Source organism: Haliotis cracherodii, unplaced genomic scaffold (genome assembly GCF_022045235.1).
Source record: "Haliotis cracherodii isolate W230 unplaced genomic scaffold, xgHalCrac1.p SCAF_7, whole genome shotgun sequence".
In the NCBI taxonomy this organism is placed as follows: domain Eukaryota; kingdom Metazoa; phylum Mollusca; class Gastropoda; order Lepetellida; family Haliotidae; genus Haliotis; species Haliotis cracherodii.
In genome coordinates, this window is record NW_027266330.1 from 32,028,928 (window position 1) to 32,051,544 (window position 22,617).

Sequence of the window (22,617 nt, forward strand, 5' to 3'; positions counted from 1 at the left end):
GTAGGAGTAGCCTCAAAATATTGTCACTACGTAGGTCGAAATCCTTATATTCTTGTGTCTCTATAGAGAACCAATTTCTAAATGGCTATCCCCATAGAAGAGGGCGGAATAGACCCTCTGTAACCCACTATACTTAGGAATGTCGGAAGGCTACAATGTATGATTATGTATACAAATAAATATTAGTGTGGTGATTTTAGAACCGAATCGGTCTTCAAGCTTGTTGTTTGTTGTCAGAGCTGACCAATGAAGATCAGATGGTACACCTAGCTGAATGAATGTCAAACATTAAAAATATCTGTCACTGAATCTTCCATCATATATATCGCCTTGGTGACTGGGTAGCAGACTAAGTCCTCAGTTACCGATGCTAGTTGGTAGATCTGATCAGTGAGGAACAGGTGGCTGCTATGTATTATTGTCTGTCATCACAGCCTAGTGATCATTGTCAATGCTAGCAACCGCTGCTTGCTTGACCCATACATGCCAGCACTGACTATTGTGTCACAGACCCGTGAGACCCGTGAAGATCCGGGGTAGAATAGGTCTTTAGCAACCCTTGCTTGCCGTAAAAGGCGACTATGCTTGTCGTAAGAGGTGACTAACGGGATCGGGTGGTCAGGCTCGCTGTCTTGGTTGATGCATGTCATCGTATCCCAATTGCATGGATCGATGTTCATGATGTGAATCACTGAATTGTCTGGTCCAGACTTGATTATTTACAAACTGCCGTCATATAGCTGGAATATTGCTGAGTGCGGCGTTTAACAACAAATAAACAAACAAACAAACCGGTAAACATAACACTCTGAATTTTTACCTTTTTCATAATCCACTCGCCATCATCAGTATAGAAATCCACCCGTAAGCCTGCATGGTTGAAGCTTTATTCATGTCGGTTGGCAGACAAATTAATACCTTTTAAATAAGTATTTCACTTTCACGGTAGCTGTTGCTTCAAGAACTTGGCAATATTTTTCTCTTTTTCCCCTTTTTCTTCTGTGTCGAAGTAGGTATGCAGAGGCATTCTTGTTCACTGTCCTCTTGTCTGAGTGGAAGATATGCTCTTGGGGGCGTTGCCGGTGTAGGTTAGACTACAGGGACCTATGAGCAGCCTAGTGTGCCGGTTGAATCTCAGGTGTGCTCACAGGCTTCTAAACATTACTGGGGGTATGGGTGGCCCAGCCGTCTAAGGCGCAGGGATTCGCTGTGCAGAGTTGCGTCCCTTGGGCACGCCAGAAACCTATGATTGAGGGGGTTCGAATCCCGGTTCGCCCTGATTATGTTTCTAGGTTTGTCAGCACCATACCCGTGCTCGTGGGTTTCACCGAAGTGACGTCTGAGACCTGCATCACTTTGGGCTTTCCTCCCACATTAAGCTGACATGCCGCGATATAACTGGAATATTGTTAAAAGCAGTGTTAAACCCAACTCACTCACTCACTCACTCACTCTAAACATTACCAGCAAAGAATTGTGAAGACTTTTGGTGCCATTGTAGTCATGAGAATCAACTGGTATTTTGTGGAACCATCTCTTCTGTCCATCAAATCAATAAACCTGCTTTCAGACAGTGACAAAGATATTCTTGGTTATGATACTTTGTATATTAACTGTCGTGAGCCTTCTTTTTTATTTGGAATCATTTGCACATTACCGTTGATGATAAGTTTAAAAACCTGAGGATACTTTAAGTTAAAAATGTAATTTTACAAGATACGTCTGTGAATTATCTTTCTGGGATGGTACCATTTGCGTTAATGATTTCCTGAAAAAGCATTCTTCTAAGATAAGTGACAGGTATAAGTACATTTGAGATCTCCCAGGTACTCTGGAGCATCCCCTCAGCTCCCACTACCTGGCAGTTTAACCTACTCCGACAACCATCTCACTGTGTGCGGTCACGGATGCAACATTTTCCTGTTCATAATTGCAGTCATCTAATCTGCTGAAGCTGTGTACACGTCTTCACTTTCACAACACAATGTCTGGAAACTGTTTTCCTTATTTTAGGAAGTGTTTATCAGTGCATATATCTGCAGCTGTTAACTGTGGCTGTGTCATGTACCGTATTCGACGTAATAAGCGCCCACGGCGACATTTGCTAAGATATTGGCTAGTGAACAATCCCAATTAGCACCCTTTCCGATTGATCAATGTACACAAGACTTATTTATTCGCATATAATACGCACTCGTGTGTTATATGCACCCTTAATTATGGGCATTTAATTCTGGAAAAATATATCTGTCGTACATAAACATTTCAGGCTGTCAGCATAAACCACGAAATTTATCTTTCAACTCTGTATTTTTCACCAAAATAACATTCTAATAAGAGCCCCCTATTTCTAATTTTGAGAGCGCCCTGGGCGCTTATAACGTCGAATACGGTATTTGGTAATCAGGCATGAGGTATTTTTACCAAGATGTAGAATTTTTAATTTCTTTTTTTAATCATTTTGCAACTTAAGTCTATGGTGTTACTGATGGCCCCTAAAATAAACCAACTCACTCACTCTGGGGTCATTCACTGTCCCGGTTGTCATCCTTTAAGTCCTTGCAGGATCATAGGTAAGTTGTTAGATGGTGACATGAGTTAAACCTTACATTGAACAATTAACAATAACCATTCAAGATAAAACTGCTGACTATCGAATGTCACTTGCATGGTAATATATTTAAGTTGGAATAAAGAGTAATACATAGTATTATCTGATAACAACATGTTTATTAAAGGCGTAGTAGGTAGTATACATCAGCAGAGCGATACAGTTTTTATTGATTAACTGATATAAAATAGCAGTTTATCAAGAAGCTCTCACAGGGTGTAAGAGGTCAGACAGTTCAGAATTCGAGATAAATACCTGGGTCCACTTGCACAAAGCGATCAGTGCTTCGATGATTGTAACTCCTTACTGTGATATAGACTGAGGATTGTCGTAGCACTAAGGTCTCCTTGTGCACGTGGGCCCTGGAGGGGATGGAGTGGGGGAGGAGAAAGTTGGCCACATGGTACTAAATAAGTTGAACTTGATATATGTTGTCATCCGCCCATTTATTGTATGACCGCGTGCTACATGACATGTGTTTTGTATCGTTGCATTCTGTTTTGCATAACAAATAATATTGGAATGATGGTATTATGTCTTCATATTGATTGATTGTTTTAGTTGAAACATTTCATGTTTATTCACTTCAGTTTGTTGGTTAATGTTTGAGAATCTTGCATATAGTCTTGAGTATTGTCTCTGTCTCTGTCTGGACAGAAACTGCATTTATGTTTCAGAACTTCAACCAGATAGTTTGTGAAGCCCATTTCTGGTGTCCCCCGCCATGATATTGCTGGAATATTGCTAAAAGCGGCGTAAAACCATACTCACTCACTCATTTAACCAGATAGTTTAAACCAGAAGCACATTATAACAGGGGGTACGGGTGGACCAGTCGTCTAAAGTGTAGCAATTTGCCATGCAGAGTTGCAGCCCTTAGTAATGCCAGGAAACTATGATCATGGGTTTGAATCCTGATTCCCGATTATGTTTCTAGTTTCGTCAGCAACATACACGTTCTCAATAGTTTCACGAAAGTGGTAAATCTCTACAACCTACATCACTTCGGGCTTTCCCCCCACATTAAGCTGACATTGTGATATAACTTGAATACTGTTTAGACCGGCGAAAAACTAAACTAGCTCCCTCCATGTAACCATAGGAAGTGAGGCACAGGTGCCTAGCATTCCATTATAGTAGTCATACCCAACTATCAAGGTTCAGGTAGTCCGACTGATTGGGGGCGGTCGGGTAGCCTAGTGGTTAAAGCGTTCGCTCGTCACGCCGAAGACCCGGGTTCAATTCCCGACATGGGTACATTGTGTGAAGCCCATTTCTGGTGTCCCCCGCCGTGATATTGCTGGAATATTGCTAAAAGCGGCGTAAAACCATAACACTCACTCCGACTGATCGATTGTGTGTCATCTAGGGCTTGGACGAGTCCAAATTTACCACCCGGGTACCCATACCCCTATTACCCGACCCTACCCGGATACCCACTGTAGGGCTTAAGAGATAGGTACAAACTGTCCGATTGGGACTAGTTTGACTGTAGCCCCGGCAAAATGTATTTAGATACAAGTATAAAACCATCTGGTCATGCATTCACTGAAGTTTACAGAAGTTTTATCTTTATTCAAACATATACAAGTCAAAAGTAATGGGTGCATGGTCAGAAAGAAATGCGAACATTTGTGACTTGTACTGTAACCGTAGAGTTTCAGATAATTTTTGTCATTAAACAATACATCATGTGACTAATCACGGTCCCCCCCCCCCCCCCCCCCCCCCCAGTCCCAGCCCTAGTGTCACCACACCCTCTCTGATGGGGGCCCACACTTGACATGGCTGGAATATTGCTGACTGTGGTGTTAATATGCTATTGGAGGAAACAATAATGTTTGAAAAACTTTTTTATCCTACTGTTTGTATGGGTTGAAGTCACCCTTCTCAAGGGTTCCATGTGTCATGCTTCCTATTTACATCTGCAGCATATTTCTACTTCTAATAGGGATTTTTGTACATGTATAGCACATGCAGGATATTTTTGTTGCACTTCAGTAACATGGAGTAATATATACATTCAGGTCATAAAATCCTTAATAGATCTGTGAAGATACGGGGTAGAATAGGTCTTTAGCAAACCATGCTTGCTGTAAAAGGCGACTTACGGGATCAGGTGGTCAGGCTTGCTGACTTGGTTGCTGCATGTAATCGTATCCAATTGCGTAGATTGATGCTCATGATGTCAATCACTGGATTGTCTAACCCAGACTCAATGATTTACAGACCATATAGCTGAAATATTGCTGAGTGTGGCGTTAAACAACAAACAAAACAAACAGACAAACCTTAATGAAGAATCATCACTGCTTTGAATTATGTTAATTTTAAGTAGAATCAAGAAACAAAGATGCATTTGTTAACATGGTGAAGTATATGCTTGCCCTACAGGAAAACCTGTAGCTGTAATGTTTATATTGTAGTGGTATGTTGTGCTTATTAATAGTCTTTTTTTAACTGAGAGATAGCAGGGCCCCCTGTCTACTGGAGAGAACGGTTGCATTGCAGCTAGACTAACTCTTTGCCTATGAAAACATTTCTTTAAAATAATTGTTTGTTTTTTTCTTCGAAAGAACCTTTCCTCTTCTGCTGTTTTCATAAGCAACTAGACTTGGTTTCATTTGATCTAGACTTGCCTAGGCTTTTAATATAAAGATTATCTATATTTTTATGTATAAATTCAACAGTCATGGCGCAGGACTACATTGCAGTTGGTGTTGACTGTTTCAGGAGCGTACCCCCAGGGTTGTACCGCCTTCAGCCGCGTCTCCCCCAACATTGCAATTGAGGAGTCGGGCATCAAGGACGACTCCGGCATGGAGGATGTGCAGTACACAGAGGTATGGCTAGCTGTGGCGGGGCAGTCTGGCATTGGGGTGGGGCAGTCTGGCATTGGGGTGGGGCAGTCTGGCATTGGGGTAGGGCAGTCTGGCATTGGGGTGGGGCAGTCTGGCATTGGGATGGGGCAGTGTGGCATTGGGGTGGGACAGTCTGGCATTGGGATGGGACAGTCGGGGTGAGGCAGTCTGGCATTGGGGTGGGGCAGTCGGGGTGAGGCAGTCTGGCATTGGGGTGGGGCAGTCGAGTTGAGGCAGTCTGGCATTGGGGTGGGGCAGTCCATCATTTGGATGCTGCAGTCCACCAGAAGGAGAGGAGTAGTCTGGCACTTGTGGTGGTGTGGGCGTATTGTTGTATGTTTCTGGCGTTGGGGTTGGCACAGTTCTGTCTTGTGTGTGTTGTAATAACAAAATACCATGCTGTTATGTTCTGTGTTATAAATCTACACCATCTTTCAGGAAACCCTCGTAGATTTCCTGGAGCAGGCTGCCCAGTCTCTGGAGAAAGCAGAACGCTACGAGCTCCTGGGTGAGATCTACAAACTCATCATCCCCATCTACGAGAAGACCAGGAACTTCCAGGTGAGCTCCAACTGTCGATTCATCACAAGCTTCATGCAGGGCCAATGGGTCTAAGGTGCACTATTCAGGTGTCTATTCACTGTGGCAAGTTGCCTCCCCTAGCAGTGCAAGGATCTGCTCATCATAGGTTCAAACTTCAGACCCTCCCTGAATATTCTCCTTCTGTCATCATCCATGTGCTTATGTCTGGTTATCTATGTTCCAGAAACTTCAAGCAAGCTACGATCGTCTGTCTGGCGCCTACCACAAGGTCATTGAGGTCATGTACTCCGGCAAAAGGCTGCTGGGAAAATACTACCGTGTTGCTTTCTTTGGCCAGGTAATCCCTTTGTCTGTCAGTCCACCATCTCTAAAACTGTTACTTGATCTGTCTGAATGTTCATGCCTTCTTATCTCCAATGTCCGGATATCTCGAGTTACAACATGGTCCCCAGGCTCAAGGGAATGGGGTTCGACTGTATTATGGTACTTTGTTAAGTTTGCTGTTTTAAAATAACCAGATGTTTCAAGTCAAATCTCGTAGCTCAAACAACACCATTTGAAATTTGAAAAGCCTGTCATGGGTATTTGATTAGCCGTAGAGGCACTGATATGAGGAATATAACCCAGGTTTTGAATGTGTCATGAGTGCTTTTCCCACTATCCTATCCAGAAGCACCATAGCCCAGTGGTTAAAGAGTTTGCTTGTGACACTGCAACCCAGGGTTTGATTACTCACATTGGTACAATGTGTGAAAGACATTCTTGGGTTCCCGGCTGTGATGTGGCAGGAATAAAACTACAGTTCACTCACTCATTCAATAGAAGCATCATGGATGTCAGAAGTTTGATGTAGCCTCCCAACTTGCGTTTACCTTCAGACATACTTCGAGGATGATGATGGCAAGGAATACATCTACAAGGAGCCCAAGGTGACTTCGTTGACGGAGATCTGCGAACGGCTCAAGACGATGTATGCGGAGAAGTTCGGGAAGGACAACATCCGACTGATTCAGTCGGACAACAAGGTGAGGAAACATGGTGGGCTAGGTCACAGGTGAACCAGTCATCCAAGTGCTGTGGCTATCCTCTCTTCAGAGTTGCCTCCCTTAGGTGTGTCAGGATACTGATTTGCCCATGTTCGATGCTTTTTTTTGGTCAGAACTATTTATCAAACTGGAAAATGTCCTGCATCCAAGTCAAAATCATCATCCATATTTCACGTAATTATACACAACATGTATGTACCTCCATCACTCGTCAATACATTTGTCCGATATGTGTTGCAGTGACACATGTCTATTTGTGGTCAAGTCAGTGTCAATGAAGTCATTATAAGTAATGAAACCAGGTCGTGTATAACTCTTGGAAATCCAGTGAGCCATACTCTGCATGATTGTTGTGTGGACCCTTCTGTGCCTGCATGCAGAAGATGGCCGCAATTATGTGGCACGTTACACGGGAAATATTGACATTGCGAATGTAATCTGAGCAGATGTAATCGTTCATCTGAGCACTTGCTGGTTTCCCTGTGGCTTGAACCAGGTTGTGGGTTGTTCGTTGATTATGAAGAACAACTAAACTGCCAATCAGCTGTATGTCCCTCATTTTCTCTCCAAACAGTACATCTGTGTAGAGCAGGGTGCACATAATACATGCTTTCAATGAGTTTTGGTGCTTTTTCCCCACACAGATGTCTTTACCATGAGCACATAACACTGGAAATACCATGTCAACAAATCCATACTCAAGTTTGCAATTTAATCCAACTATTACACTATGTGGTTATAAAAAGTGTTCTGTATTCAGATTTAGGTTTGTAAATTTTATGGTGAATTAACATTGTGTATTCAATCTAGTGAAGTATTAACAATGAATGTAAGTAACATAAGATATATATAGTCCTTCAATTAGGATGCTTCTGTCAAAAAGTTCTCCTTTAGTCACTTGTCTCCATCACAACTCAATTTTGGTACGTAGGCCTCTGATCTTAGTTGGATTAGAACTAGAAAGTGTTGAAAATGATCCTGATCTTCAAACTAAACTCTATAGCTATCTGCACTTTTTTTGTTTTGATGGTCATGATGGTATTGTTTGTAACCATGAATATTTCACTAAATGGTCGCCTTGAATAGCTGCAAGATTGCTGCAGCGTTTAAACAATAATCACTCTCACTTCATTACGTGTTGGCATCCTGAATTCCTGTATTTGTTATTATTTTGATTTGTTGCATTTGTTAAAGGTGAATCCTGCTGAGCTGGACGCCCGATTTGCCCACATCCAGGTCACCTTCGTCACGCCGTACTTTGACGAGAAGGAGCTGGCAGAGAGACTTACCGACTACGAACGCAATAACAACATCCGTCGCTTCATGTTCGAGACGCCATTCACCAAGGATGGCAAATCCCATGGAAACATTGATGAACAGTGCAAGAGGAGAACCATCTTGCTAAGTAGGACCTTTATTGTCATAGATTGCTCTTATCCCCCTCAAAACACACCGAAACACATTCACACACATGTTGCTATAAGTGCATGAGGAACATTGATAACTGCCGCTTGACCTTGAATTGTGTCCCTTGAATGTCTGTGGTTTCACTTTCTATTTCAGCTATATGGAGATCCATTAAGTCACCTACCCGTGAAGATCCGGGTTTGAATGGGTCTTCACCAACCCATGCTTGCCGTAAGATGCGAATAAAGGGATCGGGTGATCGGGTAGTCAGGCTCGCTGACTTGGTCGATATATGTCATCGTATCCCCACTGGGTACATCGATGCTCATGATGTCAGTCACTGGATTGTCTGGTCCAGATTCAGTCATTTACAGACCGCCGTCATATAGCTGGAATATTGCTGAGTGTGGAGTTTACCAACAAACAAACTAACAAACAACAGCCTTGATAATGATCCCTGGATGGAGGGTTTCATCAACATGGCAGACGTCCCCCATCTGTCTACATCTGGGCTTTGTAGGTGTACCAGTCAGTAATGAGTAGGATGAATGCTGGTTGAAGCAGTGATAGCCTGTACTTGTTATTGAACCGCCAACGTGGTCTAATGGTAGAGCGTCCGCCCGGAGAGTGGAAGGTCCGGGGTTCGATCCCCAGCCGCATCATACCAAAAGACGTTAAAAGAGGGTACTTGTTGTTACACTGTCTGGCGCTCGGCATTAAGGGGCTAAAACAAGGACTGGTCAGCTCGGAGTCAGTATACTGTGTCTGAGTGGGGTAATCATGTTAAACTGGGACATGGTATCTCAGTGAGCTAGCACTATGAATCGGCATTAGCCCGGACTAGTACAAGCAGCCACACACACACACACGTGCATGCACGTCGGTATATAAGTGCAAAAATCTTGGACGCGACGTTAAACCCCATTTCACCTCACCTGTACTTGTTATTGAAAACTTTTGTTCCAGCTTCCCACACGTTCCCGTATGTGAAGAAGCGTATCGACGTCAAGGACCGCAAGGAGTACATACTGAAACCTATTGAGGTCGCGATCGATCAGATGCAGTGCAAGGTAGCGGAGATGAAAGAGGTCCTCAACTCTCCGGCCCCCGACCTCGTCAAACTGCAACTTAAGCTGCAGGGGAGTGTTAATGCACAGGTGAGAAAGGAAAGCAGGTCTTCAACATGTGTGTAGAGGAACAAGATAATCAAGGACTTGTCCACCTGGCCAGGTTCCCTGACTCGGACTTGGCTAATTGCATGTCATCATTTCTTCAATGGCATGAGTCAAAGCTCATACTTTCAGTCACTAGTTTGACCGCCTCCGTGGTCTAGTGGTAGAGCATCCGCTTGGAGAGTGTAAGGTACGGAGTTCAATCCCCGTCCTCGTCACACTATAAGACTTTTTCAGATGGTACTTGTTGTTACTAGGCCTGGTGCTTGGCATAAAGGGGCTAAAACAAGGACTGGTCGGCTCAGAGTCAATATACTGTGTCTGAGTGGGGTATTCATGTTAAACCCTGGCATGGTATCTCAGTGAGCTAGCACTATAAAATCGACATCAGTACAAACAGCTACACACACACACACACACACACACACACACACACACGTACATGCACATCGCTATATCAGTGTAGTAATTTGGAAGCCAATGTTAAACGCCATTTCACTTCACCTAGTCACTGGTTTGCCTTGTCCAGACTTGATTATTTACAGGCCTTTCTAATGGAGCTGGAATATTGCTACTGTCTGCGGCTTGAAACAGCATTCACTCACTCACAGTGACCTGGCAAACTGATGGTGTGAATTTGACAGTAACAGCAGACAACTGTTCACATGAAGCACTAACGGAATACAACATACATAAAAACAAGTAGACTTTGACATAACAAGACATTGATGAAAACGTCCTAATGACTTGACTTCCTTGTAACTGTCATCTGTACGAGTGTTATATGTGTGTACTTCCTGTCTAGGTGAATGCTGGGCCGCTAGCTTATGCTGAGGTGTTCCTTGATCCCAAGAAAGTTGGCAACTGTAAACCAGAAAAGGTGGAAGCATTGAAAGATGTGTTTAAGTGAGTAGTGCTTGGTTTATTCAACAGATGACCCATGAAGATCCGGGGAGGAATAGGTCTTGTCTATGATTGTCGTACGAGGCGACTTACAGGATCGGGTGGTCAGACTCGCTGACTTGGTAGATGCATGTCATCGTATCCCAATTGCATGGATCGATGCACATGATGTCAGTCACTGGATTGTCTGGTCCAGACTCAAATATTTACAGACCGCCGTCATATAGCTGGAATTTTGCTGAGTGCAGTGTTAAAGAACAAACAAACAAACAATGTTCAATGTAAGTGTTGCAGCCAAGGCCGTAGTTAACTTTTTTTGACAGGGAGGGCAAATGTTTGTACAAGTATCACTTGTCCCCAACTGGATTCAAATAAAAGTGTTTTCTATAAAACATCCAGAGGGGGCAACTGGCTACGGCTCCGGTTGCAGCATATAAATCAGGCTCACACTGCACACTCCAGTTTTTAATTAATTTTTAATGGAATTTTGTCTTGAAAGTTCCTTATAAAAAAAGATAATGACATTCCTTATCAGCATTCCATACATAGACAGGTATAGACGAGTAGGTATCAGGCTGGATTTTTGCATCTCTTGGTAAATATCACTTTTAAAAACCAGTACAGAATTGAGGCATTAATCCCTGACAGACAAACAAAATGACAGATTACCACAGTACTGATACTTATTGCTGCCATTTTGCTCGTACAGTAATACTGCCACACAGTTGGTTGGTTTGTTGTTTAACGCCGCACTCAGCAATATTCCAGCTATATGACGGCGGTCTGTAAATAATCGAGTCTGGACCAGGCAATCCAGTGATTGATATCATGAGCATCGATCCACGCAATTGGGATCGATTACATGCATCAACCAAGTCAGAGAGCCTGACCACCCGATCCCGTTAGTCGCCTTTTACGACAAGCATAGTCGCCTTTTACGGCAAGCATGGGTTGCTGAAGACCTATTCTACCCCGGGTCTTCACGGGAATACAGACTGCTGAGACTACATAGAGTCAAGTCACACTGAAAATCACGACAACAGTAAACTCTTACTGTAAACAGGGAATTTTTTGCGACCGTTTTATTATTGCGAGTTTTGCGAACAAGACTCAATCGCAAAAATTAAAACCGCAAAAATAAGTATAAATAATACATACATTGTTTATTCATTGCAACACGTCATGAAATGTTGAAATCATCAACCAGAACCACATGTTACTCAATAAGTTAAAAACACAAATGAATGCAGAATGGTCACACAATACATCACAAATGACAGTGTAAACAGACCAATTGGTGTCACTGTTACCTCACAGTAATCCTGCCTTCTTCCAACCTCACTTGATTGGGTCAGTGTCCTTTGCAATTTTGTCCACACATGACATGACATTGAGTTGAGTCAATTATCGTATTTGATAATTGGTCGCAATCCCTTCTGGTCAACTTTCCGGCCAACTCAAAAACTAGCTTCGGAGAGAAGCTGTCTATTGTTTGGTAATCGAGGGGTCATCTCAACACAGCAACTCGCAAAAATATCTCGTCGCAGTATTGTCTTTGCCGTGGTATTCGCAATATTTTAACGGCGCAGAAATAAAGCTGTTTACAGTACTTAGGAGGGGGTTGTTTGAAAATGGCACTGTATCTCATTAACTGTGATTAGCATTCAGTCGTTTGAGTTAAAAGAGAAATGAAGTTTGCACTCTAATGTATAAAATTACTTGGGTGAGTTGATTGAAAACTTTAAACCAATACCACAATATTTGTATAAGCTTAGGGAATAATCACAGCACAAAGTTGACAGGCTATAGCTATAGCCTAGCAGCAACCCCATTTTGTAGCCATTCTCTGGACTGTTGATATATGTGTGATCCACTCATATTTTGAAACAGAAAAGTAGGCTTGAAATGGCAATGGTGAAAACAAGGCTTTGATATCGGCTAGTGGACACGCCCACCTCGAGGTATTGGGTGGGTGTTTTGTGTTTCATATCATTGGCGGGTGGCCCAGTTGTCTAAGGCGCTGCGATTCGCTGTGCAGAGTTGCGTCCCTAGGACACACCAGAAACCTATGATTGTGGGTTCGAATCCCGGTTCGCCCCGATTATGTTTCTAGGTTTGTCAGCACCATACCCGTGCTCGTGGGTTTCACCAAAGTGGTAAATGTCTGAGACCTGCATCACTTCAGGCTTTCCTCCAACATTAAGCTGACACGCCGTCATGTAACTGGAATGATGTTAAAAGCGGCGTTAAGCCCAACTCACTCACTCACTCATATCATTGGGTGTAAACCAGAGATGCTTCTATACCTGCGTGAAGCGTGACAGCCCTAACTTTGTTTTCTTCTGTTTCGTCCTCAGGGAATTTGTGAATACATGTCGGGATGCCTTAGAATTGAATGCTCAGCTGATAACCACCGACCAGAAGGAATACCATGAATCTCTGAAAACTGGCTTCAACGATATCGTTGACAAGCTGTCCGTCATGTTTGGAGAGAAGGTAAGATCATGTGATCAGATCTAGCAATATGATTGGTGGTAGAGGAATGCTCTTTCAGTGTTTTCTATAGACAGACAAAATTTTCGACAAGTTGAGGCTTCAGATTGGCATGAAGAATGTCATTCTGATGTTTGAAATCTAAAACCAAGACCAAAAGTAATGTTGTTGATTTGATCTTGACCTTGTTCCACAAATCAGGCCAGGGGATGACCTCTCTGTGTCAATAGGTTTTGAACTATTCCGGTCAGTGAATTTAAAGTTGGATAAAATATTACAATCAGGAATAGTTGCATGGCCCAAGTTTATTAATAAGATAGGAGTTTAAAAGGGCATTCTAGACCATGATCTTGTCCAAGAAGATAGTCTGGGCTTGTAACAATGATGACCGATTTTAAAAAATGATTCTCAATTCCCATCTTCTCAGTATCATCGAGGTAAAAACATTACATTAATGACAATTTCACGTCTTTGTATCTAATCCTGTATTGAAGATTGACAACATCAACAAATAATCTTTAAAGTTGTTCGCTGGTTACATTTGTTCTGGATTATTGACAATGTACAGAGACCGGTATAGCAGCTGTGTCGTTATGTTTATTCATACCGGGGTTGCCCATATTTTGGCCCATGTGAAATTAGAAAATAATTCCATATTTAGGCCTGTGGGATTACATTCAGATTACTTTATACAAATAATATTCCACAACATGAAGAAGTTTGTAATATGATTTATCTTATTCAAAACAAGAAATATTACAGTATGATGTCCTATAATGCATTATATAAAAAAATTAAACATTAAAACTTGTATGAAGTTACCATTTCGCTGTGATTTCAGCTTTCTGGCTTCGTTCCTTGTTATAGTCTAATATTGGTGTTCTTGAGTCTGACTTAATCCTTTTCAAGTTTAAGCCCTGGGCTTAATTTCGGATAAAACATTATCTGCCTGAAGTGGTATTTTCTGTATTAGAGCCCGGGGATTAAAAACGGGAAATACCAGGACGTAGCGTTCATTGTCTTTGTTTTGTGGAACCAGGCTGTTTTTGATGCATCAATCTGTTAATTTGAAATATCTATAGAAGACACTGTGGTTGTTTGATTTCTTGATTGACATGGATTGACTTTGTTATCCTTAGTAATGGTGGTAGGTGTTTCTTCATATTCACAAATAACATCTCATTGTCACGCTCTGTCACTGACGGTGTCTCATCCCTACACGTAACACCCAGTAGTTAACTGATTTAACGTCCTCCTGGTGAACGGCACCTGATTAACGGGGAGATGGACTCTCAACTTAGGGTTTTCATTGGAAGGCAAGTTGAGCATTTATTAACCTTAGCAGTAAAATAGCACAATATAAGTGATACTTACAATGACAGCCGCACAGTCTTACTGGACATCTAATTTCTCGCAAAACCTTTCTGCCTTTTGCCACACAAGTGAACATTTAATATTTGGACAATTTTAACAATTAACAGCCCAACAAATCTTTATAATCTGATCACAGCACCGGATCCGTTCACTTGGATTATGAACAACTAACATTAATCGAGGGCTTTATTCTCTAAAACCATGATAGTTGTATAAAGAAAGACAACTGAAGTTTTTAGTTTGCTGCAGGACTAAGGACTAAGCAAAGAGACGTGTTTTGTACCATCGAGACAATTGCAGACATGAGAAGAGATTTCCCAATGTCCTGATTTAGTTACTTCCCTTTGTATCATGAATAACTACATGATTATCTCCCTTTGTACATTATCAGATGCAGAGATAAGATGATCTCAAACAGAGGGCTCATCTGATAAACTTGTGCCTGAGAATCACAAAAAAACATTTTCAGCCAAATAACAAAAATTTTAGATACCGTATTCGACCTAATAAGCATCCACGGCGATATTTGCTAATATATTGGCGAGTGAACAATCTCAATTAGCACCCCTTCCGATTGATCAATGTACACAAGACTTATTTATTCGCGTATAATACGCACTCGTGTGTTATATGCACCTTAATTATGGGAAATTAAATTTTTGAAAAATATATTTGTCTTACATAAACATTTCAGGCTGTCAGCATAAATCACAAAATTTATCTTTCAACTCTGTTCATTTTCCGCCAAAATGATATTCTAAATAGAGCCCCCTATATATAATTTTGAGATCATCCTGGGCTCTTATTACGTCAAATACGGTAACCTTTGATAATAATGTATTTTGAATGTCCATTCGCAATGGGACATTTTAATGCAAACAGTGCTGCCATGAAAGTAGCACATTTCCAGTTTGACTTAAATAAGATGTAATTACACATTGCTGTAAGTAGTTGTCCTTTAAGTGTGAGTAGTATATGTGGATCACTTTGGTTTATTGACAGGCACTTTGCCGTGTTGATTCTTACACCTCTATGAAGAGCTTGATATGGAGGGAGCACTGGGGATACATACACGTATGCAGTGGTAACAATAAGTCGGTAACAAAACAAGAGGCTGTAACAAGCTAGATTAAGGAGGAAGAGCAGGATTACTGTGCTAGGACAATAGGGATTACAATAATACATTTGTGGGAAGAGTGAAGACTTTCTTGGCCTCCATTCTGTGGCTGACCTTACTGCCTCAAACCCATGTGTACTGCGGCCATCATGCATTGTGGATTCAGGATTCCGGCTGTAGAGGAACATTCTTGAAGACATCACTCTTTCTCATCCAAATTCATCATTTCCTTCTGTATAGTTTCCAACTTTATGATTATGACAAGCTCTCTTCATCAGCTGTCCGAGACAAGCCTTCATCGTCAGACCTTGTAGCACATTCATCATTATAAACCTTCCTCAAGAAGCCTTCATCATCAGCTGTCTGAGACAAGCCTTCATCGTCAGACCTTGTAGTACATTCATCATTATGAACCTTCCTCAACAAGCCTTCATCATCAGCTGTCCTCAACAAGCCTTCATCATCAGCTGTCCGAGACAAGCCTTCATCGTCAGACCTTGTAGCACATTCATCATTATAACCCTTCCTCAACAAGCCTTCATCATCAGCTGTCCGAGACAAGCCTTCATCGTCAGACCTTGTAGCACATTCATCATTATAAACCTTCCTCAACAAGCTTTCATCATCAGCTGTCCGAGACAAGCCTTCATCGTCAGACCTTGTAGCACATTCATCATTATAAACCTTCCTCAACAAGCCTTCATCATCAGTCCTTTTATCATGAAACTATTGGATCGAATCTATCTTCATCATCAATGCTTCTCACCAGCTTCTGTCGTCAACCTTTATCATCAATCTTCATCAGCCTTCGTCAACTTTCATCATGAATTTCCTCATCCAGAGTTTATCGTCTAACTACAGGATCAAATCGATCTTCATCATCAATGCTCCTAACCATCTTCATCGTCAGCCTTCACCATCAGGCTTCATCACCCTACAAGACAGACCACCAAAGTGTCTTGTAGCAGCAACAACCATTTTTCATTCTCTATACGCCCTTCATCATCACTGCAGAACACAACACAAATCTCGACTTATCATCACCAAATACAAACACTTCAGGTGATGAAGGAGAAGACTGTCCACTCCAGGAAGATGCTGAAGAAGTACAAGAGACCTTCCCTCCCACACACTCCAGGGTTTCTCTCCCTGATGGCCATCTGTTGCTGCCCCGTATGTCTCTACCCTGGGCTTTCAGTGTAACCTACTGGTGAACACAGATGTGTTAAACATGTGCAAAGACACGTTGGTGAAAAGTGGGTGCCATGCCTGCTAGGGACAATCCCAGTATTCCTGACAGGTATTTTGCCTTAGACAGGCCGAGCATAGCTCAATATGCACAGCTGACAACCGTCATACTGCCAAAACCTTGAGTCACTCATTCCTGTTGACTGAGGTCAGCACACATGACTCTTAATCTGTGTTTACCAGTAGTGTTGTAACTTAACTGTTGTGACAGCACTATACTTTCTTTTACCAAGCTTATTGTGGGCTGCATTGTTGTAGTTCATAGCTGTCCTGAATATCATTTGCTTATTAGAGTATCTCCAATGCGACTCCCAACGATTCCAACCAAAAGCTTGCCTGGGTGTGCAGGGCTGGGCTTGGTTGAGCAGGGCTGGTCTTGGTTGAGCAGGGGTGGGCTTGGTTGAGCAGGGGTGGGCTTGGTTAAGCAGGGGTGGGCTTGGTTGAGAAGAGACGGGCTTGGTTGAGCAGGGATGGTCTTGGTTGAGCAGTGGGGATTTCTTTGGGCAGGGGTGGGCTTGGTTGAGCAGGAGTGTTCTCGGTTGAAAAGGGATAGGCTTGGTTGAGCAGGGGTGGTCTTGGTTGAGCAGGTGGTTTGTGTGGGCAGGGGTGGACTTGGTTGAGCAGGGATGGGCTTGGTTGAGCAGGGGTGGTCTTGGTTGAGCATAAATGGGCTTATTTGAGCAGGGATGGGCTCGGTTGAGCAAGGGTGCTCTTGGTTGAGCAGGGATGGGCTCAGTTGAGCAAGGGTGCTCTTGGTTGAGCAGGGATGGGTTTGGTTGAGCAGGGTTGGGCTTGGTTGAGCACAGGCATGTTTAGTTGAGCGGGACTGGACCTGGTTGAGCAGAGCTGTCTCTGTTGGGCAGTTAATTGTTTCAAATAAGACCTAGCTCAGTGTTTAATATGATTAGAGGTGTAAGAAACAAACTATTGCCATCAATAAACCAAAAATATCTCCATGAACTTTATTCATTATTTGCATGTGTAATTTGACAAAATAAACTACAATTGTTGCCGTTCACTTTCTTTAAGGCGTGTACTTGATGTGTAATAAATGTGACCCCAACCAGACACCTGAAGTGATGATTCAGCACATTATTGCATGCATCATTTTGTCTCACTGTGTGTTTCTGTCTCCCTTATTTTCTTGTGTTTTTGTGAAATAATTCCTTTTACATCTTATAATTCCCCTTGTCTAGGAAGCAACAGTACAAATAGTTTATCCCAAGGCCAGTGGTAAGTAATGGCATCCCGGTATAGATCGACCTAGCAATGCCCCTGGAGACCCCAGTGCCTGCATGGGGCACGTGTAGACTAGCGACGCCCAGGGGACTTGAGTATAGCCGGGGCCTGATGGTGTATTTGTGGATTATTGTGGACTTGTAGATCATTTTTGATCTATACACGAAAAATGGTTGCTAGGTGTGTCATGTTGCTGCGTCCTCCAGGTGTAGATCGGGCGCACCCAGGGGGCGTCAGTGTCGCATGGAGCGTGAGCGTTGTGCTGCTGCCTGCATTGTATGGACACGTTGCTATCTGCCTGCATCTGTATGTGGTGGACTCATGAATGTGACTCCACTGTTTTAATTAAGGATTCTGCTGATTTCTTTAAATCTGTAAATGCAAACTGGTTATAGTGCGCAAATTAAATGAAATTATTCCAGATGCAAAGGACATATTTTTTTAACTTTTTCAAAATCAAACGTAGAATTAGATACCTGGCAGAGTTGCTTCCCTTAGTTGTGCGACAAACCTATGATCATGGGTTTGAATCTCGGTTTGCCCTAATTATGTTTCAAGGTTTGGCAGCACCAAACCCATGCTTGTGGGTTTCACCAAAGTGGTAAGGGTCTAAGACCTGCATCACTTCAGGCTTTCCTCCAACATTAAGCTAACAGGCATGAGCTAACTGAAATACCCTTCAAAATTAAAGCCAGTTCACTTCATCTACTTTGCCAAGAGGGAAACCAGTTTGCATTTACAAGTTTGTCCATGTAAAAAAATCAGGTGGCTGACTTTTTATTTATTTTCCTAAACTTGACGTTCCAGGTAGTATTTGACTTTGAGGGATTGAAACGAGATTCTAGAGTTTAGGTGAGATGGACCGACTTGTTCACACTGCTGAACTCATCACCTCAATCACATCGCTTCACAAAAATAATTTTCTTCTTCATTTGAATCTGTTCCTCTTTTCACACAAAAACATCTTGTTCCACATGTGTCCCTGGAATTATTGTTTCATTGTCTGAGAAAATAGTCACTCTTTCTATCAACACTTCAATGAAATAATACTGTCGTATGTTGAAAACTTGATATGATCATTCAGACCGTTTGAAACCATTCAGGACAGGATTCAATTTTGATGAGATTATTGTGACATTTGCTTGAGAAGGATGCTAGCTTCTGTACCATGATGTCACATTGAAAGAACAGAGTTGCTGACATCCATAAGTCAAGATCCGGGGAGGAAAAGGTCTTCAACAACCCATGCTTGCCTTAAGAGGTGACTATGCTTGTTGTGAGAGGCCACTAACGGGATCGGGTGGTCAGGCTCGGTGACTTGGTTGATGCATGTCATCGTATCCCAAGTTGCTCATGATGTCCAACACTGGGTTGTCTGGTCCAGACTTGATTATTTACAGACCGCCGTCATATAGTTGGAATATTGCTGAGTGGCATAAAACAATAAACAAACAAACAATCCAACAAACAGACTCGATTATTTACAGACTGCTGTCATATAGCTGGAATATTGCTGAGTGCGGCGTTAAGCAACAAACAAACAAACAAACATCCGTAAATCAGATTTAGCAGGCGTGCATGTTGGGCTGCCTATGCTCGGTGTTGATCCAGGTTCACTGCTTGGGTTGCTGTATATAGTGTTAGTTATCAACGGAAAATCATGTTACTGCAGACATTTGTAGGCTAGATGAACACTCAACAGCTGAATGTAGAAACATGTTTCAAAACATCTTGGCTTTTTCTTTTGAACTTATTTTTCATCATCTTCACATTTGATCATTTTGTTTTTGTATCCTTAGAGTGTGATTAATTGCCTTAATAACTGCCCATAAACAAACTAGTTTCGGTGGACCCAGTCAACCATGGTGCCACCACGTTTCACTGTGTTGAGTTTCCTACCTTAGTTGTGCCAGGATCTCCTGGTCATAGTTGAAATGCCAGTGCCAGTGCCTTTGGGTTTCACCAGTGTGGTGGTCATCCTAGAGCCCTAGACCCACAAGAACTGGTCATTTATTGTAGGGGAAGAGGGTCATGAAACAATTGGGTGTGGGGCAAGTGGCGGGGGTGGGGGCGGTTGGCAGTGTGTATTAAAAGATAAAGCTTTTTTTTCATTAAAGAAATTATAATATTTGAATATTCTTTAGGGATTGGCCTTTATGGGGGAAGGGGAGTCATGAAAAAATGTTAAATGTAATTCGTTTTTTGGTTTGGTTTTTTTTTTGTGGGGATCGGGATGGTAAAAATGTTACAAAAACTCGGAGGTCAACAAAATAGGATACAGTCCTTGGACTTATCCAAACCCAACCCCAACAACACCCTATAATAAATGACCAGTCCCTTAATGAAATAGCAGCATTTGCCCCAACTCACTCACTCACTCAGAAGTAAACTAGTTTCATCAGCTGCTGTTCAGCAATAGCCATCATCATCCTTCCGTTCTCACCTTTACTCTGAACTGTTCATTAGAGCCTCCCTGCACTATTGTCGTCATTGTAGCTGTAGTACTGTAGGCACTGGACATCCGCTCCATTAGTTACTGGTAGTCTGGAGTATTGATAAATGTAAATGTCTTGTACATGTATTACGATGAATATCAGTCATGGCTGCTTAAAAATTTATAACTTCATATGATGACGTTCTAAATGTGATGTCTCCAATTCATGTACAAGATGTTTTGATAGAGTGTGAATCTACTACTGACCTCTTTGTGAAGGCTGTTCATTGATCCTTATATCATGGGACCTATTCCACAAAGTAATTGTAGCACTAAGGTGATCGTAACTCCAATGCTTTAACATAGACTTACGACAACGATCACTTTGTGGAACCAGGTCCACAGCCTCATTATACTGAGTGATTGAAACTCCTATACTTTAGCACTGTCTTATGACAGTCATAGGGCTAAGACTGTTTAGTGGATAAGGGCCCAGGGCCTCAAATGATCTTGGCACTACAACAGTTGTAAGTGTATGTTAAAGTTATAATCGTCTTAGCGCTGACATTGTTTTGTGGATAAGCGCCCTGGTGCCTGAAGCAATCTTAGCGCTGCAACAGTCGTAAGTGTATGTTAAAGTTACAATCGTCTCAGCGCTGACATTGTTTTGTGGATAAGCGCCCTGGTGCCTGAAGCAATCTTAGCGCTGCAACAGTCGTAAGTGTATGTTAAAGTTATAATCGTCTTAGCGCTGACATTGTTTTGTGGATAAGCGCCCTGGTGCCTGAAGCAATCTTAGCGCTGCAACAGTCGTAAGTGTATGTTAAAGTTACAATCGTCTTAGCGCTGACATTGTTTTGTGGATAAGCGCCCTGGTGCCTGAAGCAATCTTAGCGCTGCAACAGTCGTAAGTGTATGTTAAAGTTACAATCGTCTTAGCGCTGACATTGTTTTGTGGATAAGCGCCCTGGTGCCTGAAGCAATCTTAGCACTGCAACAGTCGTAAGTGTATGTTAAAGTTACAATCGTCTTAGCGCTGACATTGTTTTGTGGATAAGCGCCCTGGTGCCTGAAGCAATCTTAGCACTGCAACAGTCGTAAGTGTATGTTAAAGTTACAATCGTCTTAGCGCTGACATTGTTTTGTGGATAAGCGCCCTGGTGCCTAAAGCAATCTTAACGCTTGGTCCTTACTCACATACTTTAACACTGTTCCATAACACTCAGGTCCAGGTGGTCCATTCCACACAGAGATCTTAGTGCTAAGATGGTCGTAACTCACATACTTTAACATTGTCCTATGGCAGTTGGATTAGGTTGTCCATTCCACAGAGCAATTTTAGTGCTAAGATGATCGTAACTTCCATACCTAAACATTGTCCTACGGCAGTTGGATTAGGTTGACCATTCCACAGAGGGATCTTAGTGCTAAGATGATCGTAACTTCCATACCTAAACATTGTCCTACGGCAGTTGGATTAGGTTGACCATTCCACAGAGTGATCTTAGTGCTAAGATGATTGTAACTACTATACTAGAACACTTACAACAGTCGTAGAGCTAAAATAAATGTTCAATGGATGCAAGGCCCATTCCACAAAGTGATTTTAGAGCTACAACGGTTGTTGTCTATTAAAGAGTATGTGAGTTGCAATCATCATACCGCTAAGATCACTTTGCGGACAGACCCTGAATCATAAGGTATCATCATCTTAACAACATATTGATTTGGAGTTGTAGTGAACAAGGTTCCAGAGTATGTCTCTTGCATGATCTGTTTGTGGGTTTGACGGATAGCTTAGCGAGCAGCTGTAGATGACTATGTGCATGTTGTAGTGATTGTTGTCCTGATAGAGCTATCTGTTGTTGCAGATAGCTGATATTTCCTTCACATCCCAAATACGAGGGCGCGGGTGGCCCAGTTGTCTAAGGCGCCACGATTAGCTGTGCAGAGTTGCGTCCCTTGGGCACGCAAGAAACCTATGATTGTGGGTTCAAATCCGGGTTCGCCCCAATTATGTTTCTAGGTTTGTCAGCACCATACCCGTGCTCATGGGTTTCACCGAAGTGGTAAACATCTGAGACCTGCATCACTTTGGGCTTTCCTCCCACATTAAGCTGACATGCCGTGACATAACTGGAATACTGTTAAATGCGGTGTTAAACCCAA

The 22,617-nt window shown here is 42.3% G+C and overlaps 1 protein-coding gene across 1 annotated transcript in view; it reads left to right on the top strand.

Moving 5' to 3' along the window:
* LOC139447246 (dedicator of cytokinesis protein 9-like) overlaps window positions 1-22,617 on the top strand; it is a 188,645-nt gene that overhangs the window by 159,506 nt on the left and 6,522 nt on the right. The window contains exons 48-55 of the mRNA XM_071228512.1: window positions 5,345-5,454; window positions 5,911-6,033; window positions 6,239-6,352; window positions 6,894-7,040; window positions 8,256-8,466; window positions 9,435-9,625; window positions 10,446-10,546; window positions 12,901-13,039. Of these exons, the coding sequence (XP_071084613.1) occupies window positions 5,345-5,454; window positions 5,911-6,033; window positions 6,239-6,352; window positions 6,894-7,040; window positions 8,256-8,466; window positions 9,435-9,625; window positions 10,446-10,546; window positions 12,901-13,039 (1,136 nt within the window). The remainder of the gene's footprint in view (window positions 1-5,344; window positions 5,455-5,910; window positions 6,034-6,238; window positions 6,353-6,893; window positions 7,041-8,255; window positions 8,467-9,434; window positions 9,626-10,445; window positions 10,547-12,900; window positions 13,040-22,617) is intronic.